Genomic DNA, 20,206 nt, shown 5'->3' with positions numbered 1-20,206 from the left:
TTATACCAAAAATTCCTCCATTAAATAAAAGAACTTTCTCAATTATTTCTGCTATTAATAATTTTTTAAAACTAGTATCCTTGAGGTAGACTTTCACAATAACTTAAAATTTACATATAAATAAAGCAGCTTACATGATTGATCCGTAACTTCATAACAATTCCCGGACCATTTCTTACTAGGTCTTCTTCTCTGAGGAAAGTCCCCCAAACTACATATATCTAAAATTTGTTTTATTTATGTCCAACAAATAATCCAGTGGATTTTGTTTCAGTGTAACAAGTGACAAATCTGAATTGTAATGTGCTCTATTTTACATAGTATCTCTATATCAAATAGTTTGAAAGTAGAGAAGTTCGCTTTATTCAATTAAATTCACGGGCTTCCACTTTAGATTGAATATTAAAATAGAAACTTTATTAGATTTTGCAGATCTTTTAAAATTTGAAAAATAAGGGGCAAACGTTTTAAAAAACAATTGTACAGATGCACATGCTAACATAATGTTCTATATTTACATTTAAGATTTGTATACATTATACAAAAGATTTATAGGTTTTGTATTCATAAAAAGAATTAAAGCATTCAGATATTTCTATGATCTAGCAGTGCAATATGCACATACTTGGAAGAAAAATACTGATTTCCTGAGCAATACTGTTGTAATTCAAAACAAGAATGAATCCTATCATAATGTATCATTTAAATAAAGACTTAAAAAACTCCTTTACCCTAAAAAAAAAAAAAAAGACAATGGAGACATCAGGGCATTTTATTCTGTTGCAGAATATATAGTAATGTGACCACGTTGGCTTAATCATTTGGAGCGGTGCAGAAGTAAATGTTTCCAGAGTGGGGGACAGACAGAGCAGAGAGGATTTCTAAAGTCTAAGACCTGGGTTAGAGGGGAGATCCAGTGTGCATGGGGTGAGGTGAGGGCATGGGAGGGAGGGGTGGGAGGGGTGCTGGAAGAGGTGGGGCTAGGGAAAATCCAACCATGTCTGATCAGCCCTTGACAGCATTGAAATCACAATTGGAGAATGCCTGTTCGTAGGGAGACCTTTGGAGCAACAAAACAGAGAGCGCTGGAACTCTGGAGCAACTGTAGCTGCCAGGCACCATCCTGTGCAAAGACATGTGGCTGTACCTGGCTATCCTCGTGGGCCTGTACTACCTCGTGCGCTGGCACCGGGAAAGGCAGGTGGTGAGCCACCTCCAAGACAAGTACGTCTTCATCACGGGCTGCGGCTCGGGCTTCGGGAACCTGCTGGCCAGACAGCTGGACATGCGTGGCATGAGGGTGCTGGCTGCGTGTAGGACAGAGAAGGCGGCCGTGCAGCTGAAAGCCCAGACGTCAGACAGGCTGGAGACGGTGACTCTGGATGTCACCAAGACAGACAGCATCACTGCAGCCACCCAGTGGGTGAAGGAACGTGTTGGAGACAGAGGTACCCCCAGATTCCTCTTTACGTCTCTTTTCTCTCTCTCTGGGATGGGGGAGCCTGTTCTCTATTAACTGTGAAGACTCCCAAGGTGTCTGGATTTTCAAGGACTGTGAGCTTGGGTTTTCCGGAGCAGAAGTCCTAGAGTGATTGAGCCTGAGCCACAGGGTCAGAGGAGCACAGCCTGTGTTTAGGGTCGACTCTCTGGAGGAAGGCTGTGCCCTTGAGCCAGACCTTGAGCCTGGCATGGGACAGTGGGGTTCTGAGCCAGGGTGGATCCAGGCTCCTCATCTCAGCATTTCTTACTGGTTCCTTCACACTTGTCCCCCCTGAGGCCTCTGAGATTATATGTCCTCACTTGACTCATGAGGGTGGAGGTTTAGAGGCTGAAGGGACTTCTTTCAAATATTCGGTGATAATTCCTGTTCTTCTGCTACATTACCCTACAGGTTCTTTTTGTTAAAAGGGAGATGATGGATTTCTTTGTTCTGATTAGAAATGTAAAACATGTTCATTGAGGAAAACACTGAAGAGGATAAAGGCAAAACAACATTTACCGTTGTTGATTACTCCACAATAATTAGACTACCTCATGTATTGTGTGATCAGCTTTATACCATCCAATCTCTTCTAAAATAGAATATTCAACATCTGCATATCAGAGAGACTATAATTTGTTTAAGCAGTCCTATGTTGTTGGACGCTGAACTTAGTTTCTCAGTTTTCCTGGCATAAACAACAACTCAGCAAGGATTATGTAATAAGTTTTGTTCACATGCTTAGCAATGTTAGTCAAGTAAAGTAAAATAATTGGATCAAAGCATACTCATTTCTTCTTCTTTTTTTTTTTTTTCGAGACAGAGTCTCACTGTGTTGCCTAGGCTAGAGTGCTGTGGCATCAGCCTAGCTCACAGCAACCTGAAACTCCAGGGCTCAAGCGATCCTTCTGCCTCAGCTTCCGGATTAGCTGGGACTACAAGCACACACCACCATGCCCAGCTAATTTTTTCTATATTTTGTATTGGCTAATTAATTTCTTTCTATATTTAGTAGAGATGGCATCTCCCTCTTGCTCAGGCTGGTTTCCAACTCCTACCCTTCAGGGATCCTCCTGCCTTGCCCTCCCAGAGGGCTAGGATTACAGGAGTAAGCCACTGAGCCCTGCCAAGAATACTCATTTCTTGAAGGCCATGAATGGTTTTGTGTGGGGGAAGGACTAATATGCAAGGCCTTTTGATCTTTCCTATATTCCTGCATTCAAACTCTGTCTAACTGCACCCCAACCCTGGACCAGGAAGAACTCTGGCTCTGCTGACCTTGCGTCTGTAGGTGGGGAAGTCAGACTATTTCAAATCCTCCATGTTGTGCTTTTGTCCCTGCATATCAAGCAGATAGTCTCCATGAGGGCCAAGTGTCGGGGGAGCCCTGAGGTGATGTCAAGGGTGGACTTTAGGGAGGGTGGAAGGAAGGTCGACACTGCCTGGGGCCAAGGGTGCCATCCCGACCCTGCTGTGGGCTGAGGCCTCCTCCCCAGTCTGCCCTGTGTGTCCACTCCATGGCGAGCTTTGGAATTCCCAGGTAGAGACGGTCTCCTTTGCCTCCTGAGCAAATATTGCCTCAAAATCGGTGCACGTTGCATCACAGCTTGTCCCCTGATGTCCAAAGGTGGCCTGTTGTCTACGCTCCCTGAGTCTTAAGGTTTTCAGTGTGTGTGTGCCCACCAGGATATAGAAAACAATTATTCATGGGTCTGTTTGTCCTTCCCTTTTATTCTTTCTCTTGTCAGGTTTTCCCTTGACTTCCAAATCGCCTTTCACTGTCTCTGTCTCTCTCTTTTCATGAGATGTATGGTAAGCACTCACTCTATTTTCTCAAACTCTATCCATGCACTTAATAAAGTTGGGTTCATTGCATGCTGGTTTTCAGTCACTGCCAGCAGAGATGACTAGGACCATCCTAAACTCTAATTGTTTGAAGAATATGCAAACCCTGACAACCTTAAGTAACCTGGTCCTCATTTCCTTCCTATAATCTTTTCCCCATTCTGAGTAGCACATTCTTCTTGACTCCATAAATAAACTCAACTGCAATGTGAACTTGAACCCTAGCTCCATCCCCACCACACACACACACAAGTCAGAGTTGTTCTCTCATCTTCCCACTGTCCCCAGGACTCTGGGGCCTGGTGAATAACGCTGGCATCTCCTTGCCCTTCGGCTGCATTGAGTGGCTGACCAAACAAGACTTCATGACAATACTAGACGTGAATTTGCTGGGGATGATCGAGGTGACTCTGAGCCTGCTGCCCTTAGTGAGGAAGGCGAGGGGCCGCGTGGTCAACGTCTCCAGCGTCGCGGGTAGAATGGCTGTTATAGGTGGTGGCTACAGCATCTCCAAGTTCGGTGTAGAGGCCTTCTCGGACTCCCTCAGGTATTGCAGTGGGTAGGGCCTTGCGTGAGTCCTCCTGTTCCTGGTATTCTCTGGGAGCATTTTCCTAGAGTTTGATTTCATCACAGATTTAGAGGCCCTTTCTTTGAGTCCCATACCTAAGGCTTTGGGCCCCACCCCCTTTTGGATTTAGCCAGCCATTCCACGTGACCTCTGGTCCTGTTCCTGTAGAGCAGGGGGCACAAGGACTAAGAAATGTTATAACCTGTCTCTGAGCCTTCTGAGGAGGCCCCCAGACAGGACATGTGTGAAGCAGCTTGGAGGTGGGATACTTTGGCTGCTGGGCCCATGTCCCCAGCCACCGAGATGCTCGGGTGCAGGGAGCCCTTGAGGGGCGGGGGCGGCCTCTGACTCAGCACAGCACACAGCAGCGGGCACTAGTGTGAGAGCAGCAGCAGCGCAGCCTAGGACAGCAGGGGTTGCTCCTTGACCTAGAAACTTGCTGACAGGAGATAGAAAACCATTGTTGCCAACCGTCATAGATGTTGTGAAGGCAGCCCCCAGATTTGGGGAAGGTCCTGGCTGTGAGATGTGAGCTGAGAACTGGAGACCTGAACCTCGCAGCCTGCTAAGCAGGGGTGGGCAGGGCTCCTGATGACAGGACAGTGTCAGCTCCAGGCAAGGCTGAGCCTCACTGCACCGCCTATGCTGTGGGGTATTCTTGGGCCAAACAACAAGGTCAGGACAGGTGTGGGAGGCTTGAGAGGTGGGCAGCAGTGGGTCGTGGAGACCTGTGGGTTGTGGACACGTGCTGTCCTTCATGCCGTTGGCAGTGGAATCCACAGATTGGATGTACTCTGGGAGGGTGTTAGGTCTAAGGGGCATCTAGACGCTTGCAGGCTACAGGGAGCAGAACGGCTGTGCGTGTGGGGAGCCCAGACTGAAGGCAGAGGGATGCTCCCCAGAAGACAGCCGCAGCAGCCCCGCTGACAGATGGCCAGGGAGTCACAGGGCAGGAGAGGTAGGAAGGGGACCGAGGAGCATAGAGGGTGAAATGGGCGAATCCTGGTGATGCCCTGGATGTGAGGGGCGAGGGGGAGATAGCCCAGCGGTGGTACCTGGCAGCTGATTCCAGGGGATTCGGAGCTAGTGACCTCAGTGTGTAAAGTGTGTCATCCCTACACTCAGGCAATGCCATCGTCATAATTTCTGTTGGCCTTCTGCTACACGTCCCAACATGTCAAGGTTTCTTACTTTTTCTACCACCACCCTGTGTTGGATTTTCATTAGGTTTATGTGTGTTTTGTGTTTGCTGCAAGACCTCTGAACTCCTTGCCTTCTGCCTGTCTGTCTCCCAGGAGGGAGCTCGCCCCCTTTGGGGTGAAGGTGGCTATAATTGAGCCTGGTGCCTTCAAGACAAACATGAACAACACCGAGAGGATTTTGCTGAATGTACAGGCGGTGTGGGACCGGGCCCGACCTGAGATCAAGGAGATCTATGGCGAGAAGTATCTGGCATCCTGTGAGTGCACTGTGGACAGTGAGAAAACTAAACCTCAGATCATGATTAATGTCTCCAACACCATGAGGGTCTGTCCTCCTGCCGGTTAGCGGGGAGAGGGAAGTTCAGCCTTGGCTCAAAGGGGGATCTTCAGCTCCATTCCCAAGGTGCTGTGTGGTCAACAGGTCAACAAGAGAGGTAAACCACGTTCAGTATAGTTGGAAATTCTGTCCCATCATATTATTGAAAAACAAACTAAAGACAGAGAGGGAAGATGCCATGCACTCATGGCCAGCTGGCTTTAGAGAGGACTGGTTTTCCTGTGCTTCAACTCTGTCAGCTGAGAACTGCTGGAGGTGTGGTGGAGTCCAGATATTCTCAGGAGGAGAGGCCCAGGGTGGCTTAGTGCGGACCAATTTTTCTTGAGATAATGATGAGTCAACCTCTGGGGAACCTGCAAAGATCAGATTTGGGACACATCACTGTGGGGCCCAGGCATTCTTACAGACTTTCCTCCTAGCATAGAGCTGTGAAAGGGAACAGAGGGATGTGCCACTCGATGAAGGCTGTTTTCTCATCCTCAACAGGCCTGAAACTACTATCTTCACAGCTTTTGGCAGAATGCAAGGAGAATCTGTCAGAGGTGACGGACTGCATGGAGCATGCGCTGACCGCCTGCCACCCCCGCACCCGCTACTCAGCTGGCTGGGACGCCAAACTCTTCTACCTCCCCATGAGCTACATGCCCACCTTCTTGGGGGACGCCATCCTCACCTGGGCCCTCCCAAGGCCAGCCAAAGCCCTGTGAAACCAGATGTTGGAACTTGTTTGGGTGGGGTTGGATGCTGTGTGAGAGGGGATGTGTCCTGGGGAGAGAAATAGGGTGGAGAGAGGGAGCTGTCATGTCATCAAGTCATGTGTCCCACCTCCATCTTCCCCTCCTGGCTATGGTTCTCCTGGGTTCATCCATGCCCCCAGAAATGTTAGTAGGAAAGTGTCAAGTTATGCAGCTGAGAAACAAGAATCCAATAGCATTCCTGGTTGTCTTGTTGCCTTGGGTGGCCACTCAAGGCTCTCAGGCTCTTGGAACAATGGTGGGAGGACAACAGGGGACGGTGTGAGCTGGGAGATGGAGGTTTAGTACACACCTTATCTGCCTGCTGCCCCTCTCCTCATAGTGTGCTTTAGCCTGGTCCGGCTACACCCTCCCACAGGGTATAAATCGCTTGGAGGTGGTCACAGACCTCTCCTGTCCCTGAAGATACCCATGTATGTCGGGTAGGGATGGGGAGAAAGCCATCAACCTGGCTCGTTGTCCTCAGGTGTCTACTTAGCAGGCATTGGCGGGAAGGTGCTCTGCACAGGGATCTTTCCAGAGGACACATAACCAGTGTTTCTTGTGACTTCAACCCATGGACTCCCTTGGATTATGTTTCCCTACAAACACTTGATAAGTTCAGCCATGTTCAGGGATTTTATTCTATATTTTTCTGTTACTACCCAAACTCTTAGTAGTGGGATTTTAATTTTTTAGGTAAGCTACCCTTAAATTTCAGACATAGTAGATGAAATCCCTGTCTGAGTCTGGGTTTCCTCATCCGCCTCAGTACTCAAATTCATTCATAAGGAATCGCAGTTTGACAGTCTCTAGGACTCCAAGAAAAAGGCAAAGAGAATGGCCAACATTCCTCCTGATGCAGTAATTAATTGTCGGCAAACAAGGAGGACGTGATCCCATAGGGGGAGTCTGACTCAGAGGCCAGGAAAGGAGACAAGGAAGAGAGTTAAGGCTGCAAAACTGCCAGAAGGAAACTCCCAGGATTTGGTTGAAGGAACAATGAAATGAGTTACACACAGCAGGTGTGATAGCTTTTACACTTCTATGCCCTGAAGATACTCTTTCCTTAGCTCTGGATGGCATCGGCGATTTGGGTGCAGACTTATGGGATCATGAGGCCGGTACAGTCTCAAAAGTCAGGGGTGAGAGTGATGACTGGAGGAGGGGTTTGAAGAGGACAGGTGGATTCTAAGGCCTTCTTGCCATGCAGGACAGTGTCAATGTTTCCCTATGAGGGTTTTCTCTAGTGCTGGAGTCACGGGAATAGACAGAAGGACAGGCAAGACAGAGGATGGCAATAAGGACTGCCAGGCCCAGATCCCTTCCCTGTGGCAGCTGGGCCACTCCGCCTCAGCAGCACCTGCTCTGTGTCCCCAGGTATCGACCCTCACTGTGGTCACTGCCCTTCCCTAGTTGCCCTCCCTCAGGCCCACACCCCACATCCCTGACACCTCCGTCTCCACTGGCACAGACGACACTCACGTTTGAACCCCCGTGTGTCATTTTTAGCTCACTTATGCTGAGTGCCTGTTGTGTGCTTGGCAAATATCCAGAAATTCCCGGGGCTTCCACAGACCGTGCTCTGAGTCCTCAGTGTTCTGGGGTTGCTGTGAGTGTGGTCTCAACAGAGAAAGCACTTGCAGAAGGGGACACAGATTCCAGGGATAAGGTCCTTTTGTAGCTGGGAGGCACGTGCCTAGGTCTAGGTTTTCTTCCTTCAGGGGACCTTGTGCTGTTGAACAGATCTGTGTTGGGTGTGAAAACAGCCAGTGAGTTCAGATTATCCGAAAACGTGAAGTGGCCATTGGTGTGGAGCACGTCAGTGCTGAAGCCGTGAAGATGGCCAGGGAGGGTCGTCCTGGAGGACCAAGGCCCTGAAAGCTGTAGGGTCAGGCCACTGAGTGTCCTTCCATGCTGCCCCACTAAAAGCTAGCCAACAGTTTCATATGCAATCTGAAGACAACAGCTTCTTATTTAATGTTAATAATTCTTTCTGTGTAAATAGACATTGACACACACAACACACACACACACACACACACACACACACACACACACACACACCACGAAACCAAACTGAAATGAAATAAGAGGCTGGGATTCACTTGACAGCTCACTGGGGAGTTGGTTAGGAGGCTGGACTCACTCCCAGGAGTGCTCTGCAGAGAGTGGGAGAGCTGTGAGGGTGGACACCCCTGGCCCTGCGAGGCTCCACTGGGAGGTGCAAAGACCCTGAAACTGGACCCCTGGCCTACCTCCCGGACTGTTAGCAATGGGGCCACCATTTTCATCAGAGAAAACATTAATAATGTGTGAAGTACAGCAGTGCATGTCTGCACGCCTATCCCAAGCCGTCAGTAGAACCTCCCCTAGTCTTCCTCCATGGCATCTTTTCTCAGGGACGAAGCAGGTCACCTGCCTTGGAGCTGTGAGGGACTGGGCCCAATCCCACAGAGTGCCGGGTGCCACAGAAGCTGCCTTCACTGCTCCTTGCTGCCCTGGTCCTCTCTGAGGAGCACCAGGCCATTCAGTCCCCACTGGAATCTGTCATCCCCACCGACCTCCTGATCTCCATTGCCTGCAGGGCATGTGGCCCTTCCTTTCTATGTCCCCACTGGAGCCTTAGACACGCTGCAGCTACAGGGCTTGACCCAGGTTGCCATGAGCCTCCACTTCCTGTCTTTCCCAGCGTTGCTTTCTCTTTCCTACAGCTCCTCCTCTTCAGGAGGCCCATCCTAGATGGAGAAGGGGCAGAGGGCAGAGTGCTCCTGAAGCTGGAGACAGTGGTCTCCAGGAGGCTGAGCTGGGCTCCCCTGGGGGGCTGTTCCCAGCAGGCGTCCACATGCAGAGACTGCAGAGTAACACCAGGTGGCGCAAGTCCACCAGGGCAGGCGGGAGCCCAGAGGTGTGGCCCCAGAGCCTGGCCAACCTCCTCTCCCAGCAGTGCTGAGGTTGTCATTGTCACAGGGCTTGTGAAGGGGGCTCAGTGATGGGACTCTGGGAGCGTGAGTCTCCACACTACCCGAGGTTCCGAATGATTTCCCCTTCTGCCCATGAGTACAGAGGATGCAGTGTCCCTCCCACTGACTGCCCCCTGGGGACTCCTCCGATTGCTGCTGACTCTGCAGTGGACTGGGAAGCTCCTGCCACCCCAGCAAAGGGTGACACTGCCATCAGCATGAGCTAGGGTCAGCAGTAGTTGTGAGGACAGGGAAATGTGTTTATCCGCGGCCATTGAGATTTCATGGTTGAAAGAGTTCCAAGTCCCAGAGAAGAGCTGTGGGGTGTGATCCGCAGAGGACAGCCCAGAGCAGGAGGGCAGAGGGCAGTGTACTCACGGCCCAGGGCTGGGCAAAGTGCGTCTGCAAGAGGTAAACAGTAAACTGTGACACCTGCATGTTTGGGTCATTCCTCTGGCCTTCCCTGTGACTCTGTCACTTTCTTTCTCTTGTATTCCCAGCCCAGTTCCCTTTCTCTCTCCTTTCTTCCAACTGAGGACTGACTGCCACTTGGTCATCTCATACTCCTGCTTTCCATGAACTACTCGAGCAGGAGGGGACCTATTGCTTTTTTCTCTTTCTGCATTCTCTTTCCAATCCTAGAGAGACTGGCAATGACTTTTAGTTTACTGAGTGATTCTGGGTGCTGACCTGATGTGGAAACCCAGGCTCAGATAACGGTTTCAAACTACTGTGTCTTGATCCCGAGTGTGGCTCCCCAGTACACCTGAGTCTTCTCTGTGCAGCCCAGGATGTCACTGTACGAGATGTGCAGAGACAGTTCTGACCCTCCAGGTTAGATGGAGTGCTATGTGTGCCATGGTGTGCATGTGTGTTCCCTGGTATGGAGACCTGTGTGGACGCTCATGTGTGGGCCTGTGTGGACACCTGTGTGGGCACAGCAGGGAAGAGTGACATCGGTGGACTAGGGAGGCATTGCTGAGCAGTAACATTTTCTCATGTGGCAGGACTGGAGGTCTTTCAAGGGTGTGTATCAGAACTTGCAACAGCAGTGCCAAGAGCAGAGGGGTGGGGTGAGGCAAGGGAGGGCTCCATGCCAGAGTCCCTGGAGGCTTCCCTGACAAATGCCACCCTCTGTTCCCTAGTGCTCCTGTCTGAATACTGGCATAGGCTCCTTATACCCTAGTCTGTGAGTGTCTGTCTCCCCAACAACATGTGGCTGTACCTGGCTGTCCTCGTGGGCCTGTACTACCTCGTGTGCTGGCACCGGGAGAGGCAGGTGGTGAGCCACCTCCGAGACAAGTACGTCTTCATCACGGGCTGTGACTCTGGCTTCGGGAACCTGCTGGCCAGACAGCTGGACATGCGTGGCATGAGGGTGCTGGCTGCGTGTCTGACGGAGAAGGCAGCCGAGCAGCTGAGAGCCCAGACGTCAGACAGGCTTGAGACGGTGACTCTGGATGTCACCAAGTTGGAGAGCATCTCTGCAGCTGCCCAGTGGGTGAAGGAGCGCTTAGGGGACAGAGGTACTGCCCAGATTCCTCAAGTCTGTTTGTGCTTTCCTCTGTGTTAAAGGGACACCTCGTGTCCTGTCCCTGGGGAGATGCCCAGAGTGTTCCCAGGTTCACGTCCTCCTAGCTGTCTAGTCTTCCTCACCCATCAGGTCTCCCTGGGCTGGGGGTGTGCATGGGGCGCTCCGTGCCAGAGCGGCGCTCTTGTTCCCAGCTCTTCAGCTTGTCCTTACCTGGGCCAACCCAGTCCATATAGACTTTAGACCAACCCCATGTTCAGAGAACACAAGTTGAGAACTGGTGTAAAAAGGCAGATCTAGAAAGGGATTCTTTTCCTTTCCTTTTTTCACAGCACCACCTTGTCTGTCTTATTATGGGGGATGAAGAGGACATGGATTTCCTTGATCTAAGAATAAATGTAGAACATGATCATTGCCCAAAATACTTAAAAGTATAAAGATAGAAACAAAGTCTATCCTCAAATCACCATCTGCACAAAGATATGTTTTGCACTTTGCTGTAATTGGAATTTTATTTTGATCACAGTTTGTATCACATTGTATTCTCTCAAAGATGAACATTTTTTCAACATAATGAAATAGTTTCTTAAGACATAGTATTTAATCATTTAGAATATTCTTTCCTTGCTGCAGTCTTACTCATTTAAGACACAGCCAGAGTTTGGATATTGGAATTTTTTCCTACTTTTTATCCTCTTTGTTGTCATCATGGAAAACTTTGATTTACCTGGATCTCTATAAATGTGTATATTGACTGGAAACAGATAGGAGACCCTGGAAAAGGAACATGCATTTCCAGAAGTGCAGGTGAGGGACTTGGGTCCCAGGGCCAATTCTTCCTGATCAACAACAGCCACCACCTGTTGTGCCTCAGAGGGTTCTGTGCTCCTGCTCCCTGAGGTGTATAGATTGGGAACTGTGTTGACGTTAATTCCTTGGGATTGTGAGTTTGCAACTTCCAGAGATTGTTTTCCCAGATTGGAGTTACCTTGGGACTGAAGTGGAAGGAGCAAGGGTGGCCTTCTGGTGCCATGGGAGGAGGTGACACGTTAGTGAGCAGAGGGTGGAGTCTGGGGACTGGGCAGTGGGGTGAGTGGGTCTTGTTTCCCCCAAAGCCTGCCCTTGGAGTTCCCAAGAACGCCCTGTAGGAATGTTGGTGAATATTGATTGAGGGTGTTCCAAGGCCAGTCCCCAGATCCACACACAGGATTGTTTTCCACAGTCTCCCAAATGTAGGCTTCCAGGTCTTTTCCTCCCCACCAAATTCCACCCAGGGTTTAGCCTTGTCTGTATTTTTCTTTTGTGTTTCTTTCTTCCTCTGTTCCCTGTCTTCACATGCTGCCTATTGCTGTCTCTCAAAGTTACAGTAATCTGGATAGAGAAACAAACTGAAGGCCACATGAGAGTACTGCAAAACAGGCTTTTATTACACCGATGGGCTGGCTTAAAGGGGTCTCACCTCCAAATTGTGAGCAAAATGGGGTCAGAGCATGGTGGCTTTTATAGTTTACAGAAGCAAATGGTTACAAAGTTTGCACAAGATGGTAGTCTAGTCTGTTATTCTACAGTTGCTTAGTCATACTATTTTGTAGTCATGCACAAGATTGAAATGTAGTCAAAGGTCACTTTGAACTTGAAGGGGAGACTTTAGTTATTTAGTCATGCTAGATTGCAGTTATGCTACTGTTAGGAAGGGAGTGGGCAAATTCTCCCTTACATTACCCCATCAATAGATAGGTGTTGAACACTACATGTATGGGCTTTCCAGAAAATCTCAAAGTTTAGGTGAATGTGCATCATGTCTGCAAGGACCACATTAATGTGTAAATAACCAAACTGCAGTGTCTGTGTTTCCAGACTAATGGATGCACAATATTTCCCCAACACCAGCTCCTGCCGCCATCGAGTGTGGGGTCAATGCCCACCGTCTAGGAGGCCGAGGGCAGGGCCAAGAGGAATAACAGGAGGAGGAGACGTGCGCTGTGTCCTGCAACAGCTGCAGCTTATTCAGCTCCCTAACCCTGCAGACACCGCGCTGTTACTAGTCTCTCCTAGTCCCCTTCCAGCACCCGCCACCCTGCTGTCACTATGATGGGCTGGGAACGTGAACCCTAGCTGTGTCCACACTGCACAGGCACAACTCAGTGTTGCTCTCTCATCTTCCCACTGTCCCCCAGGACTCTGGGGCCTGGTGAATAATGCTGGCATCACCCTGGCCTGGGCTCCCAATCAGTGCCTGACCAAACGAGACTTTGTGACCATACTGGATGTGAACCTGCTGGGGGTGATCGAGGTGACTCTGAGCCTGCTGTCCTTAGTGAGGAAGGCGAGGGGCCGCGTGGTCAACGTCTCCAGCATTGGGGGTAGAGTGTCTATTATAGGTGGCGGCGACAGCATCTCCAAGTACGGCATAGAGGCCTTCTCAGACTCCCTCAGGTATTGCCCTGGGATAGGGCCCTGCCTGGGTCCACCTGTTCCTGGTCCTCTGTGGGAGCATTTCACAGCAGTTTGATTTCGTCCCAGCTCTAGAGGTCCCTTGTTCCTTATCTCTTCCTCCACTTTTTGGCCTTCCCCCTTCCTGGTCTTAGCATGACATTCTCTGCACCTCTTCCCCTGTCCTGGTAGAGAGATTATGTCACATCCTCTGAGCCTTCTGAGGAGGCCCCCAGACAGGACATGTGTGAAGCAGATGGGAAGTGGGATAATTGGCTGCTAGGCCCATGTCCGCAGCCACCGAGATGCTCGGGTGCAGGGAGCCCTTGAGGGGCGGGGGCGGCCTCTGACTCGGCACAGCACACAGCAGCGGGCACTAGTGTGAGAGCAGCAGCAGCGCAGCCTAGGACAGCAGGGGTTGCTCCCTGACCCAGACACTAGGACAGCTGAGAGGGAGAGGGACAGGAGATGGAAAACCACTGTTGCCAACCCTTGTAGATGTTGTGACCAAGTCAGCCATGGTGGCCCACACATCCCCCAGATTTGGGGCGAGTCTTGGCTGTGAGGTCTGAGCTGAGAACTGAAGCCTGGAACCTGCTTAGGGGGGTGGGCAGGGCTCCTGATGACAGGACCATGCCATCTCCTGACAAGGGTGAGCGTTAGTCAACTGCCTGTACTTCGGGGTCTTCTTGGGCCAAAAGACAAGGCCAGGCATGGTGTGGGGAGATGGGCAGTTGGACAGAGGTGGGCTATGGAGTACTGTGGGCCTGGGACACGTGCTGTACTTCATGCTGTTGGCCGTGGAACCCATGGAGGAATATACTGAGGGCAACTGCTTGGTGTAAACGGGCATCTAGACCCCCGTGGGCTGCAGGGAGCAGAACAGCTGTGCGTGGGGGGAGCCCAGACTGAAGGCAGAGGGATGCTCCCCAGAAGACAGCCGCAGCACACCCGCTGAGAGATGGCCAGGGAGTCACAGGGCAGGAGAGGGAGGAAGGGGACCGAGGAGGACAGAGGGTGAGATGGGCGAATCCTGGTGATGCCCTGGATGTGAGGGGCGAGGGGGAGATAGCCCTGCGGTGGTGCCTTACAGCTGCTTCCAGGGGATTCTGAGCTAGTGAGTTTGGTGTGTGAATTATGTCAGCCCCACACACAAGCAATGTCATGGTATAAATTTCTCTTGGCCTTCTGCTACACTTCCCAACATGCTATGCTCTTTGGCTTATTCTACCACCACCCTGTGTTGGATTTTCATTAGGTTTATATGTGTTTGTGTTTGCTGCAAGACCTCTGAACTCCTTGCCTTCTGCCTGTCTGTCTCTCAGGAGGGAGCTCGCCCCCTTTGGGGTGAAGGTGGCTATAATTGAACCCAGTTTCTTCAAGACGAACATGACCAACCCAGAGAGAGTTTTGCTGCAGGTCCAGGAGGTGTGGGACCGGGCCCCACGCGAGATCAAGGAGATCTATGGCGAGAAGTGTCTGGCATCCTGTGAGTGCACTGTGGACAGTGGGAGAACTAAACTTTGGACCATGATTAACCACTTCGGTACCTCACTCACCGGCCGTGAAACCTTGCCCACAGCTGGTACTCATAGTCCAAATGATAGTTTGTGCTGTGCAGTGACGATGAATCCATTTTGTTCTTGTGTGATGAGGAAAGCTTTAAACAGGAGTTCTCAAATTATGGCCCGCGGGTCACATGCTGCCTGCTTAGGACATTTATCCGGCCCGCCGGATGTTTTTGCCACCGCTGCCTGTCCTGCTTAGCAGCCGACTCGTCCTGGGCCCACAGTGTGGACTCTCCAACGGTCTGAGGGACAGTGAACTGGCTCCCTGTTTAAAAACTTTGAGGAACCCTGGAAAGCACTGAAAGCTTGTTTTACTTTACAGGCAGCTTTACTTGTAATGTAAATCAGAATAGGTAACATATACATATATGTTTTCATTATGTTATTTTTAAATGTTCACAATTTTAGTTTGATAAATGAAAAATTAGAAAAGTCATATCACGGCTGTCGGCTAAAGTTGCTGTGCGCGTTTATCTGTGGCTGTCGATTACAGTCGATGCTGGGCTGTGCGCATTCATCTGTGACTATAGTCGACGCTGGTACCGAAGTGGTTAATTCCTCCTACACCATCTGTCCTCCTGCCGGTTGTGGGGAGAGGGCAGTCCAGACTCGCTACAAAGTGGGGTGGTCAACAGGCCACTTAGAGAAGGAAAGTAGGCTGACTACAATTGGAAATACTGTCCCGTCATTATGTTGAAGAGGAGACTAAAGACAGAGAGGGAAGATGCCATGCACTCATGGCCAGCTGTGTTTAGAGAGGACTGGTTGTCCTGTGCTTCGACTCTGTTAGCAGAGACTTATGAAGTCCAGATAATCCCAGGAAGAGAGGCATGAGGTGGCCTAGTGTGGACCAATTTTTCTTGAGATAAGAATGGGCCACGCCCTGGGGCAACCTGCATCCGTTACATTTGGGGCACATCACTGTGGCGTCCAGGAGTTCTTAGGAACATTTCTCCTAACTTAGAGCTGTGAAGGGAACGAAGAGTTGTGCCACTCCATTAAGGCTGTTTCTCATCCTGAACAGACGTAAAACTACTATCTGAACATATTTTGCCAAAATGCAACGAGAATCTGTCAGAGGTGATGGACTACATGGAGCATGCGCTGACCGCCTGCCACCCCCGCACCCGCTACTCAGCTGGCTGGGACGCCAAGCTCCTCTACCTCCCCATGAGCTACATGCCCACCTTCCTGGTGGACGCCATCGTCACCTGGGGCCTCCCAAGGCCAGCCAAAGCCCTGTGAAGCCAGGATTGTGGTGCTTGTTTTGGTGGGGTTGGATGCTGTGTGAGAGTGGATGTGTCCTGGGGAGAGAAATAGGGTGGAGGGAGGGAGCTGTCATGTCATCAAGTCACGTGTCCTACCTCCATCCTCCTCTCCTGGACATGGTTCTCCTGAGATTTCATCCCAGGACCCCAGAGATGTTAGTAGGAAAGTGCCAACTTATGCAGCTGAGAAACAAGAAGCCAATAACACTCCTGGTTGTCTTATTGCCTTGGGTGGCCACTCAAGGCTCTGAGGTTCTTGGGACAATGGTGGGGGGACATTTGGGGAGGGTGTGAGCTAGTGAATGGAGGTTTAGCCCACACCTTCTCTGCCTGCTGCTCCCCTCCTCAGGGTGTGCTTTAGCCTGGTCAGTCTACACCCTCCCACAGGGTATAAATCGGTTGGAGGTGGTCAGGGACCTCTCCTGCCTCTGAAGATACTTGTGTACTTGGGGTGGGGACAAGGATAAAACCATCAACCTGGCTCGTTGTCCTCAGGTGTCAACTTAGCAGGCATTGGCTGGAAGGTGCTCTCAATAGGGGTCTTTTCAGAGGACACATAACCAGTGTTTCACGTGACTTTAACACACGGACTCCCTTGGATTTTGTTGCCCTCGAAACACTTGATAAGTTCAGCCATAATCAGGGATTTTATTTTATTTTTTTTCTGTTACTCCCCAAATTCTTAGTAGTGGGATTTTAATCTCTTAGGAAAGCTACCCTTGGATTTCAGACATACTAGATGAAATCCCCCTCAGAGTCTGGGTTTCCTCATCCGGCTCAGCATCCAGAATTCAGTCCTCAGAAAGCTCAGTCTCTGACAGTCTCTAGGACTCCAGGGAAAAGGCAAACAGAGTGGCCAAGGTCTCCTCCTGATGCAGTAATTGTCTACAAAGAAGGAGGACGTGATCCCAAAGGGGGAGTCTGACCTCATGGGCCAGGAAGGAGATAAGGAAGAGAGTTATGGCTGGAAAACTGCCAGAAGGAAACTTCCAGGGTATGTGGCAATTAGGAATGAAATGAGTTACACAAAGCAGGTGTAATAGCTCTTATACTTCTTTGCCCTGAAGATACTCTTTCCTTAGCTGTGGATGGCATCAGGGAGTTGGGGTGTAGACCTGTAGGATCAAAAGGCTGGTGCTGTCTCAGAAGTCAGGGGGTGAGAGGGATGACCCGAGGAGGGGTTTGAAGAGGACAGGTGGATTCTAAGCCCCTCCTGCCATGGAGCCTGTGGCCATGTTTCCCTATGAGAGGGTTTCTCAAGTGCTGGTGTCACAGGAATAGACAGAAGGATAGGCAAGCAAGAATATGGCAAGAAAGTGGCAGGCCCAGATCCCTTCCTGGGGCCAGCTGAGCCTTCCTGCCCTCAGCAGCACCTGCCTTTTGTCCCCCAGGGATCAACCATTACCTACAGTGACTGCCCTTCCCTAGTTGCCCTCCCTCAGGCCACCAACCCCACATCCCTGACGCCTACGTCTCCACTGACATGGAGTGACAGTCATGTTTGGACTCTCGTATCTCATTTTCTGCTCAATTATGCTGAGCGCCTGTCTACATTGGGGTAACTTCCCAGGAATTCCCGGGGCTTCCTCAGAGCTGGCTCTGAGAACTCAGTGTTCTGGGGACACTGTGAGGGTGGTCTCTAAAGAGAAAGCACTTGCAGAAGGGGACACAGATTCCCGGGCTAAGGTCCCTTTGTAGCTGGGAGGCACCTCCCAAGGTGTCTTGGTTTCTTCCCTCAGTGTAACAGCTGAGGACAGGGAGCCTTCAGGGCACCTTGTGCTGTTGAGCAGATCCGTGTTGGGTGTGAAAACACCACGTGAGCTCAGATTCATGGAAAACTTGAAGTGGGCATTGGTGTGGAGCACGTCAGTGCTGAAGCCATGAAGATGGCCAGGGAGGGTCGTCCTGGAGGACCAAGGCCCTGAAAGCTGTAGGGTCAGGCCACTGAGTGTCCTTCCATGCTGCCCCACTTGAAAGCCATGCAACAGTTTCATATGCACTCTGAAGACACCAGACATTTTTTTTAAAAACAAATAATTGCTGGCCGGGCGCGGTGGCTCACGGCTGTAATCCTAGCACTCTGGGAGGCTGAGGCGGGCGGATTGCTCAAGGTCAGGAGTTTAAAACCAGCCTGAGCAAGACCGAGACCCTGTCTTTACTATAAATAGAAAGAAATTAATTGGCCAACCAATATATATATAGAAAAAATTAGCCGGGCATGGTGGTGCATGCCTGTAGTCCCAGTTACTCGGAAGGCTGAGGCAGGAGGATTGCTTGAGCCCAGGAGTTTGAGGTTGCTGTGAGCTAGGCTGATGCCACGGCACTCACTCTAGCCTGGGCAACAAAGCAAGACTTTGTCTCAAAAAAACCAAAAACAAATAATTGCTTCTCTCTAAACACACACACTCACACACACACCCTCCAGGGATACAAACTGAAATGAAAGAAGAGGCTGACATTTGCTTGAGAGCTCACTGGGTAGAGGTTGAGGAGGTTGGGCTCACTCCAGGAGTGCTCTCCAGAGAGTCAGGGAGCTGTGCGGGTGCAACCCCTGGCCCTCCACACTGGGCTTCACAGGGTGGTGCAGCTGTACCCAGGCTCAACCTCTGGCAAAAGTCAGGGATTATGAGTCAATGGGGCCACCATTGCCATGAGAAAATAATCATGGCCATAAATAAAGTCTAAAGTAAAGCTATGCACGAACCCACCCCCATTACGAATTCTCAGCAGAACCTCCTTTTTCTTCCCTCCTGGCATCTTTTCTCAATGAGGCAGTTAGGTTCAGTCCCAAGGAGCTGTGTAGGGACTGGAGCCCAATGCCACAGTGTCCTGGGGGCCACAGAAGCTGCCTTTACTGAGTCCATTTGCTGTCCTGGTGATCTTTGAGGAGCACAGGGCTGTCCAGTCCCCAGCAGAAACTGTCCTCTCCTCCTGCCTCCTGATATCCAATACCTGCAGGGCATGTGGCTCTCCTTTGCGGTCCCCAGCCCAGACTCAGGAGGGGCTGCAGGAAAACAGGATAGACACAGGTTGCCATGAAGCCCCATCTTGTTGTGTGTTCCAGGTTGGCTTTTCCTTCTTAAACCTGCTCTTCTTCCGGATACCTTTCCTGGATGGAGAATGGGGCAATGGGTGGAGACAGTGGTCACCAGGATGCTGAGCTGGGCTCCCCTGGGAGGTTGATTTCAGGTGGGGTCTGTCCACACTCTGGGGCTCGCCACCAGAGGGTGCTTGTCTGCTAGGGCACCCAGAAGCTCAGAAGTGTGGCCCTGGTGCTTAGCCAAACTTCTCTCCCAGGACTGCTGAGGTTGCCATCGTCATGGGGCTCTGCTGGGATCTTACTGGAAGGACCTGGGTGATCGTAAGTCTCCACGGGAAAGTCGGCTTTAGAGGATTTCCCGTTCTGCCCAAGTGTCCAGTTCAGGCCGTGTCCCTCCATCTGACTGTTCCCTTGGAACTTCCTGAAATTGCTGCTGACTCTGCAGTGGACTGGGAAGCTCCTGCCACCCCAGGAAAGGGTCACACTGCTGTGAGGATGAGCGATGGTGAGCAGTGAGTGTGAAGATTGGGAAAAGTATCCATCCATTGCCATTGAGAGTTCATGGTTGAAGGGAGTAGAAGTCCCTGACAATATTTGGGATTTAGGCCGGGCGCGGTGGCTCATGCCTGTAATCCTAGCACTCTGGGAGGCCGAGGCGGGCGGATTGCTCAAGGTCAGGAGTTCAAAACCAGCCTGAGTGAGACCCCATCTCTACCATAAAAATAGAAAGAAATTAATTGGCCAACTAATATATATAATATAAAAATCAGCTGGGCATGGTGGCTTGTGCCTGTAGTCCCAGCTACTCGGGAGGCTGAGGCAGGAGGATCGCTTGAGCCCAGGAGTTTGAGGTTGCTGTGAGCTAGGCTGATGCCACGGCACTCACTCTAGTCTAGGCAAGAAAGTGAGACTCTGTCTCAAAAAAAAAAAAAATATTTGGGATTTGTTACTGGCAGAGCAGGGCCCAGAGCAGGAGGGCAGAGCGCAGTGTACTCAGCACCCATATGGGGAAAAGGGCGTCTGCAGGAGGTGAACTGTAAACTCTGTGCCACCTGCTTCATGTGGGTCATTCTACTGCTCCCTCCCAGCGACTCTGGGAGTTTCTTTCCTGTGGGTTCCCAGCCCCATTTCCTTTCTCTCCACTTTCTTACTGCTGACGTCTGACTGCCCCTTTCACAAATCATACTCCTTCTTCAGAGAACTATTCTAGCAGGAGGGGACCTATTTCTGCCATACT

General features: G+C 50.7%; 2 protein-coding genes across 4 annotated transcripts; both read left to right on the top strand.

The window, feature by feature from the left end:
* The first annotated feature begins 1,017 nt into the window (after nt 1-1,017).
* On the top strand, nt 1,018-6,365 carry LOC142873382 (retinol dehydrogenase 7-like). 2 transcript variants are annotated; one of them, XM_076007387.1, is made up of 4 exons: nt 1,018-1,448; nt 3,614-3,872; nt 5,189-5,352; nt 5,919-6,365. In XM_076007387.1, exons 1-4 carry the CDS (start codon nt 1,136-1,138, stop codon nt 6,137-6,139), a joined length of 957 nt encoding a protein of 318 aa, XP_075863502.1. In that variant the 5' UTR covers nt 1,018-1,135; the 3' UTR covers nt 6,140-6,365. The 2 variants fall into 2 exon arrangements, with proteins under 2 accessions (XP_075863502.1, XP_075863501.1); XM_076007386.1 differs by having other exon boundaries at nt 5,150-5,352.
* Nucleotides 6,366-6,472: 107 nt separating this feature from the next.
* LOC105878019 (retinol dehydrogenase 16-like) lies at nt 6,473-16,136 on the top strand. Of its 2 annotated transcripts, XM_076007385.1 has the most exons (4): nt 6,473-10,655; nt 12,838-13,096; nt 14,419-14,582; nt 15,686-16,136. In XM_076007385.1, exons 1-4 carry the CDS (start codon nt 10,343-10,345, stop codon nt 15,904-15,906), a joined length of 957 nt encoding a protein of 318 aa, XP_075863500.1. In that variant the 5' UTR covers nt 6,473-10,342; the 3' UTR covers nt 15,907-16,136. The 2 variants fall into 2 exon arrangements, with proteins under 2 accessions (XP_075863500.1, XP_075863499.1); XM_076007384.1 differs by lacking the exon at nt 15,686-16,136 and having other exon boundaries at nt 14,419-15,592.
* The last annotated feature ends 4,070 nt before the right edge of the window (nt 16,137-20,206 follow it).

This window comes from Microcebus murinus, chromosome 10 (assembly GCF_040939455.1).
Source record: "Microcebus murinus isolate Inina chromosome 10, M.murinus_Inina_mat1.0, whole genome shotgun sequence".
NCBI classification, from domain to species: Eukaryota; Metazoa; Chordata; class Mammalia; order Primates; family Cheirogaleidae; genus Microcebus; species Microcebus murinus.
Note: the sequence above shows the minus strand (reverse complement) of the source record. Positions and strands in the feature narration are given on the sequence as shown.